This window comes from Diuraphis noxia, unplaced genomic scaffold (genome assembly GCF_037042655.1).
Source record: "Diuraphis noxia isolate RWA-SAM2 unplaced genomic scaffold, SU_Dnox_SAM2 contig0004, whole genome shotgun sequence".
NCBI classification, from domain to species: Eukaryota; Metazoa; Arthropoda; class Insecta; order Hemiptera; family Aphididae; genus Diuraphis; species Diuraphis noxia.
Genome location: NW_028301714.1, coordinates 14,202,003 through 14,218,277, shown reverse-complemented (window position 1 = coordinate 14,218,277; position 16,275 = coordinate 14,202,003). Strand labels below are relative to the sequence as shown.

Sequence of the window (16,275 nt, the reverse complement as noted above, 5' to 3'; positions counted from 1 at the left end):
TGAATCTTAAGTAATTTCGAAATGCTATTATAGAAACTTATATTTTTACTTTTTCGTAAAACAGTTGATTTTTTAAAAATATTTGTGTACATTTATTTATTGATATTGATTGCGACGAGGCAAAAATAATTTATTAGAACTAAATTCTATGTTAATCCCTATAATTATTAGCAAATAGAATTCGAATTAATATCAATATTATTAAATATTATACATTATAGTTTATAACATAATGATTCTTGTATTAGTTCCCGAATATAATATTAAGTTCTTTAAAGGGTAATATTTCAATAGCTGATACAAAATTTAAAAAAAAACTTAATCTTTAAGTGGTAATCTATTATTTAAATTTATAATAATTAATTTACAATCCTGATATACCTATAGTTAATAGAAATGATATAAATTTAAAAGAATGTAGGTACAAATCACAGCGCATTATATTCTTATAGATATCATATTCATTTTCTAATAATATTAATTCATATTATATGTATTTGTTTTATAATACCACCTGTATAAAATAATTTTAAACTTAGGGCTGTTCTTACAATGTCCGGTTATAATTAACGGACACTTAACCGGAGTACCACTGTAAGAACCAGCCCAAGTGTATAATACAATTAAAATTTTATACAGACCTATAACAATTACGAATATCTCTAATTATATGTATTAGTCTATTTACAATATTCAATTTTTAAAGCCAAATATATGCATTATTGAAAATTTAAAAATATATCATTCTAGGGCTGGGATTTTAATGGCCTTAAAAAATAAGCAATTACTATAAAATACCTACTCAAAAATGCATTTAAATTTATTTATTATAGCTTAAAAATTGGAAAATAATTAAAAATGTTATTACAGTAATGAATTGTTTACGGTATTGTAGGTACATTGTTATTATTATTATGTCATTACATTGTTACGCCACTTTTCGTAATACGTATATAACAGCCATAATTTGAGCAGAAAGAAGCCTAGCCAAGATAAATTTATTAACAACGTTAACTTGTCATACCATGCTTAAAAATTCATATCGTCGGCAGTTTAAAAGTTTCTTAATTGCAAAAATCTTCGTTCGTTGTATGAATAAATTGTGAAAAATGCTTTAAAATTAAAATAGAAAAAGCACTAAAATCGTCAATGCATTTAAGGTTAATTTTGTCAAAAAAAATTACTTAATAATAATCAGTATCACCCAAAACACATACTATAATATTTACGGAATAACTACGTTACGAAAAACAAGAAAAAAATATGCCTTTGCATCAAAATCCCAGGCCTAATATAATATAATATAATCATTAATATACTAAATAAAATAAATAAAATAAATTATATTTACGGATATGAAATAAAATTTTTTTTTAAATATGTATATACTATCAAAAAGTGAATTTAATATAAACTATAAAAATTAATTTCTTTCTTGTGATCTATATATCAAAATTTATTTTCGTATCGAAATTATTCACGAGAGTACCGTTCACACGATAATCTCTGGACAAATTACGATAACAAATTTAATTTCCTACACGACGTATAAAATATTATCATATTGATATTAATATACATGTAATATACAAGCTATGGAAGATAACATTTTAATTATAGTCTGTTAGCTTAATATTATAAAACATATTTAAAGATCACTCACATGTTCTACGACCTTTCTAGCCAAATAAAAAAAACTTGAAGCCCAAGGCCCTAGACTGAAGACTGCCGTATAGGTTTTTTTAAAAATATTTATTGCATCACTATAATATTTCAAAATTAAATAATTAAATATATTTTCTTATTTATACGAAGAGACCAAAACCAAATCCAATATACTGTATGGGTATACATCAGTGATACGAATATTAAAATTAAATCATTATTTACTAAATTTTAAATGCCAGAATACGTGTACCTACATAAAATATAACTTGGTCAAGACCTTATATGTATACATTAAAATATGGTGATAATGATAACAAATAATTATTGTCGATAAAAAACAGAATTATAATATTATACTAAAGTTAGTTAGTTAAACTTATTTTGAATCAAAAACTTCACATAGATGTAGACAATCTTTTTTAGATTATTGTTAGAGCTTAAATTATATACACAAAATGATATTATTCAAATGAAATGTTTTCACGAAAAGTGAAAAAATTCAACTTATTAAACTTATAGTTAAATAAATTACAATAATAGTAATATAAAAAATATATCATACAATATACTTAGTTTTATAGGCTGATAGACAGCCGTCGCTCAGAATAGTAAATAATTTAATAACTATTGAGTACATTTTTAATTTAATATAATAACTTTGATATTCATGCATCATGCATAATGTTTTAGAAAAATATTTCTTAATCGATTATTAATATTGAGGTTTAAATTATTTCACATCCTGTTTAATTACATTATATATCACATTAATATCAAATACAATATAAACGGAAATTTAAAACAAAGTTAGTGGGTATTATTGTGTTTTGTGTATAGTGAAGCCTATACTAATAGATGATAGATTGTAACCAAACCTAATATGTTTAATTGAAACAAATATTTGTTTTTTATTTCTTCTTGTTTGTATCATATTATGCACCTTTAACCTTAGAAATAACACGTAAATAACGTTGGAAGCATCCTGTATTCTCTATAAAGATCATGAATTCATGAATAACGATTAAGCGACTGATACGAAGTGATCTGGATATAAAATATGAAACCCCATTATTCATTGCTAGTTATTTTTAAATAATTTTTTTTTTCGTGATCATTGGCATTATGTGACATGCACAGTGTGCTATACCGGCTATCGTCAACACTGTTACCTTCATCGTACACTCTGATTATATGCAAATTTTAATTTGATCAGTACAGTTAACTTCAATGAGGTTCGATGTCATACGTCTATATGTTCTATATTCATTCATTCTTAAACTCATAGACTCATACCAAATACTACAACGCGGTTTACCTTAGAAACAACTGGAAAAAACTCTCACAAATATAAAACGTGGCAAAAAAATGAAAAATAACCACTCGGGGTGTAATACAAGCTAAGCAATCAAATTTTCACACTATTAAGAAATTAACATTTACTGTTCAACGTTGTTTTTATCTTTTCGATATCGCAAATTAAAAAAGTTCTAATTGCTTGAAAATGCATTATCTTTTAGCTTTTCAAACTTTTTTATAGTTCTGACATCGAAAAAATAAAAAAAACGTCGCACGGGACAATATAATCACATTCTTATTGTGTTAAAATTTGGTTGCTTAGCTTAGACTACAGCCTGAGTAGTTCTTCCCCACGCAAAATAATTTTTTCTATGTCTTACCGATGTACAACACGGCAAATTTTACGTTCACAATAATACATTTTTGTAATCTCTAAGAATTATTAAAACTTAAGGTTTAGGTATACTAGTATACTACTGTATACTACACGAAACTATTAACATTGATTCTATAATTCATATTGCTATTAGCAATATTAACATAATTTAGTGTTCGTCACAATGCCATTAGGTACTAATTTTGTTATAATTAAATATTTATCAGTCTATCAGAAGTGTTCACGATTTAGTGAAAATCACGAATTGAGATTTCAGGTTTACTTAATAATTTATATTTATATATTAATAATTAATAATTCGTTAATTCGCATATCTTAATTTGTGTATAAAAATAAAATATATATTAATTTATCAATTCAGAGACGTCAGTGTTTTAAATTAACATAAATATACGTTCAAACATTGATTACTTAGGTATATAGGTGTCTGTGTACAGCATAACTAGTCGAAATAATGCTTCGATTTCAAACTTTGGGGGTGGTTTCCGATGTAAAATTGAAGATCCTTGGTTTATATAGAGGTCAAAAATAAACATTTTCCAACAGTTTTCAAAAAAAGCGAGAAAAACAAAAAAAAAATGACAGAAAAACGGGAATTTTTACGCAAAATCAGTTTTCGACCAAATCGATTTTTTTATATAGTTGTCATTCAAAAACTGTAAATACTTGACATTTTCACCAAATGTTTATGTTAGTGTTATTTATATACAGTTTAATTTTCAAAATTTTTTATTTTTTTTGAGTTATTTATAGACTACTGAAATTTTCAATTTTTTTTAGAATTTTTTTTTGAAGTGTCGGTAAAAAAATGTTGAACGACCAAAAAAACTTGAAAATTTAATACAAGGTTCCTTATGAGTTGTTCTTATTACAGCTAAAAAAAATTAAAAAATCGTAAGTCACAATTTTTTTTAATAAGCGTTTATAGATCAAATTTTTACGAAATCTGACGAAAACGCGAAAATTTGCAAGTAATTTTGAAGTTTAAAAAAATCATAAAATTTTTTCTGTTTATAACTAAGGATTAAAAATATAACACTAAGTTTTCCATAAGTTTTCCTTCAAATAGCTATAGAGAAAACTCGAAGCGTCGTTATAGGAAAAATTTTAAGTGCGTTTGAATTTTAAATTTTTTCGAAATAGCGTAACGATAACGATATATCCTCAAACGATTTTAAACATTTGTTATTATTCAAAAAGTATAAGTCGTAGATACTTGAAAATTTTAGCAGTTATTTAGATTGGCATTTTCTTTACATGATTTAATTTTCAAAATATTTTGACTTTTTTTGAGGTATTTATAGACAACTGAAATTTTCAATTTTTCTGAAAAAATTTTTTGAATAGTTGATAACATTTTTTTGGCCCAATCAAAATACTTGAAAATTTAATACAAAGTTCCTCATAAGTTATTCTTATAGTGAATGAAAAATTATAAGAATACATTGGCACAAATTTTTTGATTAGCATTTGAAGTTCAAATATTGACAAAAATTCGTCAAAACCATGAATATTTTTTTTTTGTGTTTGTCATTACGTTTTGGGGCAGTAAAAATGCTTCGACTTTTAACTTCAGTACCTCGTTCGATCAGAAAGTGAATCTAGTTGGTACTTTGGAGGGTCAAAAGTGAAAAATTCTTAATATTTTTCTAAATAATCGGGATAAACAATCTAAAAATTAACGAAAAACAGGAAATTTGACGAACAATCAGTTTTCGACAAAATCGATTTTGATTTTTGATGTAACTTTAAAACGAATGACCATTGATACATGAAATTTTCACCGAATGTTAATAAAATTGCTATTAACATATTATTACAATAGCAGTTGAAAAATAAAATAAATTCATAGTTACAATTTTTTTTATAAGCATTCAAAGTTTGAATTTTGACAAAATACGTAAAAATCACAAAAATTCACAAATTATTTTAAGCTAGAAATTAATAACACATTTTCTTTTTTAAACTAAGATTTAAAAATTTAATATAAGATTCCTTACAAGTTTTTCAATCTTTATCACAAAAAAATGTCCAACGGAAATGCAAATTAAATTTTTATAAGCATTTGAATTTCAAATATTGACAAAAATTCATTAAAACCATGAATATTTGCGAATTATTTTGTAGTTCAAAATTCATAATATTGTTTGTATTTTTATCTAAGGTTATAAAATACAACACCAAGTTTTCCATATGTTTTGCTTCAAATAGCTATAGAGAAAATTTAAAATGTCATTATAGGAAAAATCTTTTGAGCGTTTGAGTTTTAAATTTTTATGAAATCGCGTAATGATAACGATTTATCCTCAAACCAGGTATATGTATATCTATGATAATATAAGGTATTATGAATTATGATAACTACATTAATTGATTAACCATGCCATATGCAAAATGCGTCTTAATTGAAAAATCAAATATTTGTTTCAAAGTAGAATATATGACAGTATTTAAATATAATATATCCTAGACTGACAAATCATCTCCGTTCAGAATCGTTTTTCGTATACAATGATACCTATCATTGCATTCAAATTTAATCCCATCCATTACAGTAATCAACTGTACAGCAGAGCGACATCCACGACTTACCCGCTTTTTGTTAAATTGACGTTTAAGAGGACGCCAAACCCGCATGTGTTGTCTCCGTCGTACAAGTAGGTAGCATAGCAAATTTTCGCTCAGCAGATCACGTTTATCTCCGTTATTTTAAAATTTAGAGTGAATTGACCTATTATAAAAATTAAAGGCAAGATTATTACCGAGTGCATCTCACAGGCTTTTTATTATATTTTAATTTTAAGCCGAGTTATGAGTATTTTTAGATATAAAAATTATTTACAATTTTAAAATACTCATTACTCGCTTTAAAATTAAAATATAATAAAAAGCCTATGAGACGCACTCGGTAATAATCTTGCCTTTAATTTTTTTAATAGGTCAATTCACTAAATTTTAAAATAACGGAGATAAACGTGATCTGCTGAGCGTAAAATTTGCTATGCTACGTACTTGTATGGCGAAGACAACACAGCGGGTGTGGCGTCCTCTTAATACAAATTAATTTCAAAATCGTAATATATATTTATTTATTTAGGTAGGAATGGTAGGATATTTAGTTACGTTCAAACAGAAAGATAAAAGTGATTTCGTGTTTCACAATTGGTGAATAATTTGATGGAATATTAATTATTAAAAATAATATAAACAAATGATTTATCAAGTCCTATATAGGTACAAATATTTATAACACAAGCATAATAATACAATAGAAACGCGAGATGTGAAAAACAGATACTTTATGAATGACGTCTCATTCGCCGTAGTCAACATATTAAAAAAAAATTATTTTCTATAAACATTTTGTTGATAATTTCAAAATATTTTTTATTAATTGTCTTGCGTAGGTACTTAATTACAACATGCCAAGCCCACATTTAAATTAACATTACGGTAGATACAAAAGAAACGCATACTATCCGTGTGCCCATCGAATTCACTTCGAATATACCTAAATAGTAATATTATTTTTCGATCATACTAAAATACTGTATTTAAACCATATATTAATACAAATCACGGTGCACGCAGTAAAACAAATTCACCGGTTAGAATTGAAATTTCATTTATAAATAATCAGGTGATCTTATTACAGGTATATTATATAAAAATAAGATAACACAAAAACGATGATTTTACGTAGGTACCTAACTATTAAGCAAAATATTCATTTCAAATATTAGTTTCAATGTACAGCGATCATAAGACGGTGAGTAACGACATTAATAGACTACACACGGTCAGAAATCATAATATCATTCAGACCCTATTAATATGTGCACCACGAATGTACAAGGATGCACAACGATCTACAAACAAAACTTACATAATATGCTAGCTACTAGAGTATTTCCTTAATTTAGTAACTTTATTTGATTCTATTGTTAAATTATTATACTTATATTTATATATATATTATACATTTAATAGTGTAATACATTGCTTTTTCATGGATGGTAGTGCATACGATTTTTGTTTAAAGCAATAAATTTAAGCGTGCAGTCCGAAATTTTATAATTTAACAATACCGAAATTATCATTACTCTAACCAGTTCTAACATAAAATAAGCCATCCAAATATTCTGGACTCGCTCGCCATAATAATGATGTGATACAAGGCACTATGTTAACTGATAAGGAACAAGCAACAAAGAGTCTACCGTCGTGATAATGAGCGTATGATATCGATTGTCCGGTGTTGCCGACAGTCTTGCTGCTGTAGATAATGTTAAGTGTTATACTTCAAATTAACAGAATAACGATTAACAGAAAACCCGTCCGTAATAAACGTATACGTTATTGCACGGCGCTATGTTTCGAACGTTTCCAAATTTCCAATCGCTTATCACGATTCGAACGCGGTCAAAATATAACAAAATAATGGATACATTTCTTTAAGATAGTCGTCAAACATAATATGGTACGTTACCTGAGCACCTTTCGGTTGTACATGCGCAATGAGTTGTCAAAATTTATAATCTTCGATTTTTGTTGAGCCATTTTAGAAATCAAATAAGAGTGAAAAACCGTTGAACATAAAATAAATTCAAAAAATAAATCGTATATTAATAAAATTAGAATTGAAGCGATATCGTCTCGGCGGCGCTGGGTCGTAATTCGAGTGTCGTCAAGAGGCAAAACAAAATAATAATTTAAAAAATATTGTTTATACGATGTGAATACGGCAGACCGTTGTCGGTCGAAAATGCGACGCGAACGGCCGGAGGCCAGACGATGCGTACTGCGTATCGCTCGCCGACGGTTCGGCACACTCCGTTGTCGCACGATGCACGTAAAATGTAAACACTAAATCGACGGGAAATCCAACATAACAACACACAATCCGGGTAGTGAATAGTTATCTGAAATATTTTAAAGGGATGTCGAGAAGACGGTAACAGCCGTCCGACCTGCGACGCCGCCGTATCCCCACCCAAACATACACGCGCCGGCGGCTCACCCGGTGCGCTCTTTCTCTTTCATACCACCACGAATGACGCAGTACGGACTACGGACCACTATTGTTGTTTAATCACCGGTTGCCGCCGATACGACGCAGGCAGCTGCAGCTGCTACGAATAATAATAATAATAAACAAGAATTTTCCATATAAAATTGTTTACCTACTGTTGACTGTCGCTTCACGTTTCCTTGATCACTATCGATTTGTGTGACCAACGTCGCACGCTATCGATGGTAAAAATATATACGGTTCAGCCGCCGTCGCCCGCCATTAAAAATAATTATTATATAACAGTGGTCGTTCCCGTTGTCCGTATTCGTACGAAATCGTATCATATTATTATTATTTATTAACGTCATCCAATATGGTTTTATAACACGCAGACAAACAGAATTATAATATTTTAATGTTTTGTAATATTATACAATATACATACAATACGAGTCATACATTTTCGTTTTAATTTGAATCGAACGTTAAACGCAATGTTCGTTATCTTATGTCATGGTGGTGCAAAATAAGTACCACGCGTAAACGTTATATCGGCCTCGAAACTTGTAAAAATCTTAATATATTTTTAGTATTTTACATTTAAAATAATTAACGAACTACATTCTTGCGTTCGATAAAATTGTTATTGCTCAGTGCTTATATCATTATTTTGTCGATAAATAACTCATTTCCGTCCGTTTGTGGTTAGTGATTACCTACGAACTATTCGTTCGGGAATCTATTGTATAGCTTTTTTTTAACCTTCGAACTCCTCTTGGAAGCACGTTTGTTTGCTCACAGTGTACCTTTTCTAATATTTACCCGTATATCCAGATATTAGAATTAAAAACATTTTATTTTTTTTTTAGTTCATTAATATAATATTGTTTCAATACACCAAATATTTTTAGAGTGCTAAAAACATTTTACAAATTGGCTATCCGGAAACGTAGATAGCTCATATATTATCTAAGTCCGCTGTGTTGTATGACTACAATCAATAATATTATTGAAGACCTAGGTATATTCGTAGTTTATTTTTCCATAATATTAAAATCCATTGATATTTAATAATTCAAAATAACTTAAAATACCAAATTATATAAGGTACCTACGTTAATTGACCAACAGCATTATACAATAATCAGACTCATTGATCTGTGTATAATTTTAGTCATAATGACTAGAGCTACGAACTTCATGTTCTTAAAAACCTTAAAATACGCCTACAAAACTAAAATATTTTGACTATACTAGGTACATATCAGAAATAAAATTTTATTGGTAATATTAATTCATGATTTAAAAAGTATACATAAATTAATATTTATACAAATTAAATTAATTTATTAAATCGATGTAAAAATCTATATTAATTACCATATCTTTAGACTTCAAATCTTTTGTTAATATTAAACTTGTATAAAAAATTCTATATTTAATTTAATACATACTAATTATTAGCCAAATTAATAGTTTTATTAATGTACAATATAGTGCGTCTAAAATTAATAATAGCATATTGGTTGATCATATTTTCAACTATAGTATAGTTTTACATATTTTATTCTTTTTCATGTGTTAGTAGAGTTAGACACTCACATAGATTCTTAAATTAGTAGTTTTAAATTTCTAAAAAAAATTGAATGTGTTTACACTTAAAAAATATTCAAATAAATTAGTTTGTGTTTTCTTAATCTGTGGTACATATTGTATAGTTATAACAATATGTACCACAGATTAAGAAAACACACTAATTTATTTGAATATTTTTTAAGTGTAAACACATTCAATTTTTTTTAGAAATTTAAAACTACTAATTTAAGAATCTATGTGAGTGTCTAACTCTACTAACACATGAAAAAGAATAAAATATGTAAAAAAAAAAACTGTAGGCTAGATATTACGAAACAGATTTTTATATCACTAAGCTATGTTTTAATTTTATATTACATAAAACATGCAAACTCTCTATAAGTATTTAGCCGCACTTATGACATTGTTCACTCCAGAACTAAGTAAATCAATCGATTTTAGAGTAAAGTTATTTACACCATGACAGAATAAATCTATATTGTCATGATTTAAACTTAGTTTAGAGAAAAAGTATGTTTTATGGTATTACCTAACAGGTATGTCATGTTAGGAAATGTATACATAAAATTAGGATATTGTCAGAAAAAAAGACTTACCTAACACGCTTACAATTAATTAAGTTTTACATTTAGTATATTAGTAATTATTATATTATAGTATAAAATATTTTAAAATATTTAATTTAAATTATATTTTAAAAGATTTATTTATTTATTTTTTTTTTTTATTTAAATAAGGCTTCAACTCCTGAGGTTATTAGACTGAGGATTTACAAAATAGTGGTTAATATAGAGTATTAGTCTTAAAACTATTGGGATACATTATGTTTAACAATAGAGGGAGTTTATAGAATATACATGTATGTAATGTAAATATAATATAAATGTATGTACATTTGGTTATTTTTCTAAATTAGTTTTGCTAAGCCTGTGTTTTTGAAAAAATTGTATATGTTTGCCAAGTGCTTGTTGCATTGTTGATGGGTTTCCGAGAATTTGTCTGGAGCTGGTGAACTTGGGGCATTCAAGTGTGATATGTTTGATTGTCAGCGCTTTGTAACAGAGAAAAAGATTTATTGTTTCCATTAATTATTAATATCAAAAAAATTAAAAACTTATTACATTTTATAATTATTGAAGAGCTATTATTTATGACAAATGCAAAAAAAAGAAGTTCTTTATCAATTACATTTCAAAATGGTTGCTATAATAATTATGATTTTAATTGTAAACAGGAAGTTGCTTATCTTATCCTAAAATAATATTTATGATATTAACATAATTAAATTAAACTAATAATAAAGTCCAATTTTAATCACAGAATAGGAGGTTGGCATTCTTAAAATGTAATTAAACAACTCTAGCAATAAAATAAACATTTATTTAAAATATTGGATTAAATTTAGGAATTCTTATATGACTGACTTATATGTATATATGGAAATCATCATTCTAAATGTGCTATATTATTTTAACAACAAAATAATACAAAAATGATTAATTATATATTAATATATATTGATTAATTATAACTAAAATATAAATGTCTCTTAATTATAACGGGTATTATGTCATTATGAATAATTTGTAATTCAATTTACATGTTAACATTTAACATACAAAATACGATAGTTAATTATATCTTATATTACTTGAATTATAATATTTTAGGGTCAACATAATATGTGTGCAATAATATATGTTTATTAACAGACTAATTTCTAGAGTAATAAGTAATAGTTTAAAAAATAAGAAAGTAAAAGCAATCATTTCAAGGGTAAATCTACAAAATTATTTACTTTGTTTTAGTTTTACTACAAGCTAACAGTAAATAGTCTTAGTTATTATCAAGATAAATTTTCAAAAAAAAAATGTTAATAAATACTTCTGAAAACTATAACAACTTGCCGAGCATAGTATATTGTGCATAAAATCTTATTTCTGTAATAATTCAGTATATTGAGTGAAATATGTAATGTTAATACATATTAATACATTATAATAACATATAAATATAATTTAGAAGTTCTAATTTGATTGAAGTACAAATATTTCAAAGATTTAATATATAATAAATAAATTATGTTATTACTTTTCTTTTAAAATGTTAATTACATAATGCATTTATATATAGTACTTAATTTGTAGTTAGCACATTGTACCAGTACTTATTCCACTGCATCAAACAAACAGGTTAAGTACTTGCTAAAAACAAAATATAATAATTCAACAATGTTAAAATGTAATTTGTGTTCTACTGACTGTTAAGCCTAAATAAACATTCTTCTAATTTTCTTCAAAATTTATCATTTTTCAATAGTAGAAATTTATGTTCTACCCATACCTACCTAAAAGCTACTATTTGCAACATTATTTTCTGGGACAGAATATATGGTTTCAAATGAATAAGGTTTGAAGACAATTATTTCCTAACATTATTGATACATTTTATCTTAAAAATAATGAATATTTAAATAAAAATATGTGAAGAATATCATTTAATTTCTTATGACAGTAATAGAAAAAGTTTACATTTAAGTAGGTACAATTTTCAATCCTCAATAACAAACTAACATATTTTAAGTTTAAACTAGGAGAATTAAGAGTTACAGTGAAATAAAAACGTTAATTATATAAGGTAAATTAATATATGGGTTAAACTTTGTCGTTTTAAACTTTTAAATAACAAAATTCATTTATTCCAACATTCAGAATGAAAATAACATAGGTATTAAATTTGTATAGAAAAATAAAACTGATTAATGATTATCAAAAAGAAAATTATACAAAATAACAATAATGAGAATTATCAGATATTACAATGTCACCAACTACAACAAATTGAAGGTCCAATCAAGAAAGTCTTGATATGATAATATCAAGTTTAGAATTTTAAACAGATCAAATCAACTTCTATTGCTTCTATCGAGCTATACGAAATATTACAACGTTTATCTTAAATCTCATGATGATCTTAATAGAGAAATTAATATTTTTTAAAGTATTGAGTGTTTCGAGTGGTATATTAGCCAAATGTGTATAATTTCGTGGATTGTTTTGAAAGAAAATCAAAAGGGATTTATATATTTTGCGCTTATAGCTTTCAAAAGTTATTGGTATTATGAGAGTCTTTTCTTAGTTGAATATTGTTACTACATAACTTGCTGCTGTAATGTAGATTACATACTGTAAATTAATATATTTTCCAGACATCCACGTGGGGCCGCCACTGCAAGACCTGCCATACTCCTCGGCTGTAGGTAACCTGTTATTAACTATTCATTAATAGCAATTGGGTATACTTATAAACGGATTTTTTTTCATTGGTATTTCGTATTTTTTTCTTACAAAAAGATTGTAATTTGCACCAACAACAAATTAGAAATCAATATGCCAATACCTAATACTTATAACAAATACTAACCTAACTTAACTTTTTTTTTTCATTTGGTACCGACGACACCACGGCATCTGCTTTCGCATTCTTCCGCAACGCCGCAAAAACCTAACTTAACCTAACCTAACCTGTATTAATTTATAATCAGCAATATTCACGTTTAGTTTTGTAAGTTTAATTTCAATATTAATTATTGGGGAACGATTATATACGCCATTTGAATGAATGAAGTTATTTTAAAATGTGAGACATATGACTTTTATGGTGCGCATGTAGTTAAATTTTATAAATAATTCTTGATTCTATATGGGGTTTTCGCTGAATGACAGATCAAGGCCGAAGCCAGAAAAATATTTATTTATCGCAGTTAACTTTTTTTAAAACTTTGCAAAGGGGCAAAGTCAGAGAAAATAATTACCTGCTACGTTTAAACTAATAACAAACTCGCTTTTATTAATAGCATTAAGTACTCGTAATTGTGAGGATTTAGACGAAATGTTACTATTATGGTGGGTTTCTAACTTTTCTAACCGGGGTTGGTAAATTGAGTCCCAAATGACCCTAACTCGGTAAATTGAGTCCCGGGGAAAAATAGGTAGTAGGTAAAATGAGTCCCAGATAAAATAAGGTAGTAGGTAATTTGAGTCCCAGGGAAAAACGATTTATATGCATTTAAAATTTAAAAATATGCACTATAAAATTTTTATTTGTGATTTGTAGACATTCATTGACTGCATGTATATGATTTTGAATATAGCAACATGCATTTTTATTGCATTTTTATTAATTATATAACTATTTTTTATGCAAGAAAAGTGCATGTTGCTATTTTCAAAATCATATACATGCTGTCAATGAATGTCCACAAATCACAAATAAAAATTGTTTAGAGCACATTTTTAAATTTTAAATGCATATAAATCGTTTTTCCCTGGGACTCAAATTGCCTACTGCCTTATTTTTTCCGGGACTCAACTTACCTACTACCTATTTTTCCCCGGGACTCAATTTACCGCTTTCAAAATGTACCAAACTTATCTCGGACTCAATTTACCTAGCCCCCTTCTAACGTATACAAGACTGGACAATAAATTTCAATGAATCTTAGCAGTGCATCATGGTTTTCAACCTACCTCGTTTCACACATTGAAATTAATGTAGTTTTATTAGTTCCTGGTATATACTTAAGAATATTTTGTTTTAATATTTGTGTACACTGGGATGATGATTTAAAAAAGTTACAAATGGTATATATTGTTACTATAGAATTTCGAAATTGTAGAATTTTACAAGAATGACTTAGTGCTAGGTTTAAAGAGTGAGTGCTACAGTGGACGTACAGAGCTTTAGGATAGTTTATTTTCTCTAATTTTAGCTTGTACGCCATTTATATGGCCACTCATAGCCGCCGCCACATCATAGCCTTGACCACATAAAAGTTCTAAATTTATTTTCATGCTGTTTAATGAATTTAAAATACTTGATGCTATCCCATTTTCCGGTAACATCAATTACTGGGACAAGTGTTATGAAATCTGCTCTCATTTTAAATGCATTACAATTATCAGATATATCTATATATCGGATACATAGGGACATTTGTTCAATGTTACTTATGTCGGTTGTTTCATCTGCCATAATTGAAAAACACTGATTTATTTATTCTATTGACTATTTTTTCAAGAATTAAATTTCCACAAATCGAAATGAATTAATTTTGTATATCTGGGCTAGTATAAAGTGCAATACATGGGGCACTTTCAATATGACTTTTTAATTCAGAATCTCCAGATTTAATACGCATTCGTAAAATTACACGAAAATTACCGTAATTTATTATAGGTTCGGTATCGTTTACCGTCAATCGTCCAAAATCCAAAGTACCCCGAAATGGAATTTCTTGCCAACCCATCATTATTATAGTATTGACTATTGGACGAAGTTTTTTTATTTTCTTCAATCGGTTTTATTAAACCAACATCAATTTGTTGAACAATATTTGGTTGTAAACCCCGTTGTATAGATAGAAAGTGTTCAGCAGATTCTACAGACTTTTTATGGTACAAATTAATTGAATATGATTGAAAAGTTTCCAACGCATTTTTCCATTTTGAAAAACTGTTTAAAACCAGAGCCCCCAATTTAACGTGATTTTCTTTTCCTACACATTCTCTGGTAAAAACTACACAGTATTTGCACAAAACGCCATTTAACAGATCTGAGTAGGTCAGCCATGAATACTGATCCATCCAATAACGTTGGAATCGCAAATTTCGTTTTCCACTTACAGGAAACTTATAATCGTTTGGACTTTGGAGGACACCAAGGGTTGTTTAATAATTGTTCTTTGATACTCAACTCACTAATACTAGCGTTTACAAATTTTCCAATATCAATCATACTCACAGATTTAACCGCCACTAATTTATTGCTCTGACCTTCAACTTCCTCGTGATTATTAGAACTTAACCTTTCTAAGCTATCAATTTTAAATTTTTTTGATTTTAGTTTTGTGGAAATCCAAGATGATAACTTAGATTGTGAAAAATTATTCATTTTTTAACTTCCACGTATTTAAATGAAAAATTTACGAATTTTATAACACATAAAACAGCTATACCAACACGTTTATCAAATGAATAATGATAACGGATAAGAATTTTTCCTGTTAGGAAGATGGCCGCCAATCCGTCGCGATTTTGTTTACATCTAGAGCGTCCTTTTTCTGATTGTACCTATCTATTCTGTGGCTATACACCGAACAAATAAACGTCGTGTCCTCGTGTGTACGATTTAATGCGCTCGCCGCTCCGTGATTACCGACCATCGATTACCAAAATAATTAAGATTAGATACTGCAGGTATTATGTGAGCTATACATTAAGGTTTACGAAAATACATTAAGATT

At 27.4% G+C, this 16,275-nt stretch overlaps 1 protein-coding gene across 1 annotated transcript in view; it reads right to left on the bottom strand.

Moving 5' to 3' along the window:
• Positions 1-8,359, bottom strand: part of LOC107173653 (uncharacterized) — a 28,835-nt gene extending 20,476 nt beyond the window's left edge. Inside the window, exon 1 of the mRNA XM_015524270.2 lies at positions 7,851-8,359. Coding sequence (XP_015379756.2) covers positions 7,851-7,921 — 71 coding nt within the window. The 5' untranslated portion in view covers positions 7,922-8,359. The remainder of the gene's footprint in view (positions 1-7,850) is intronic.
• Positions 8,360-16,275: the final 7,916 nt, after the last annotated feature.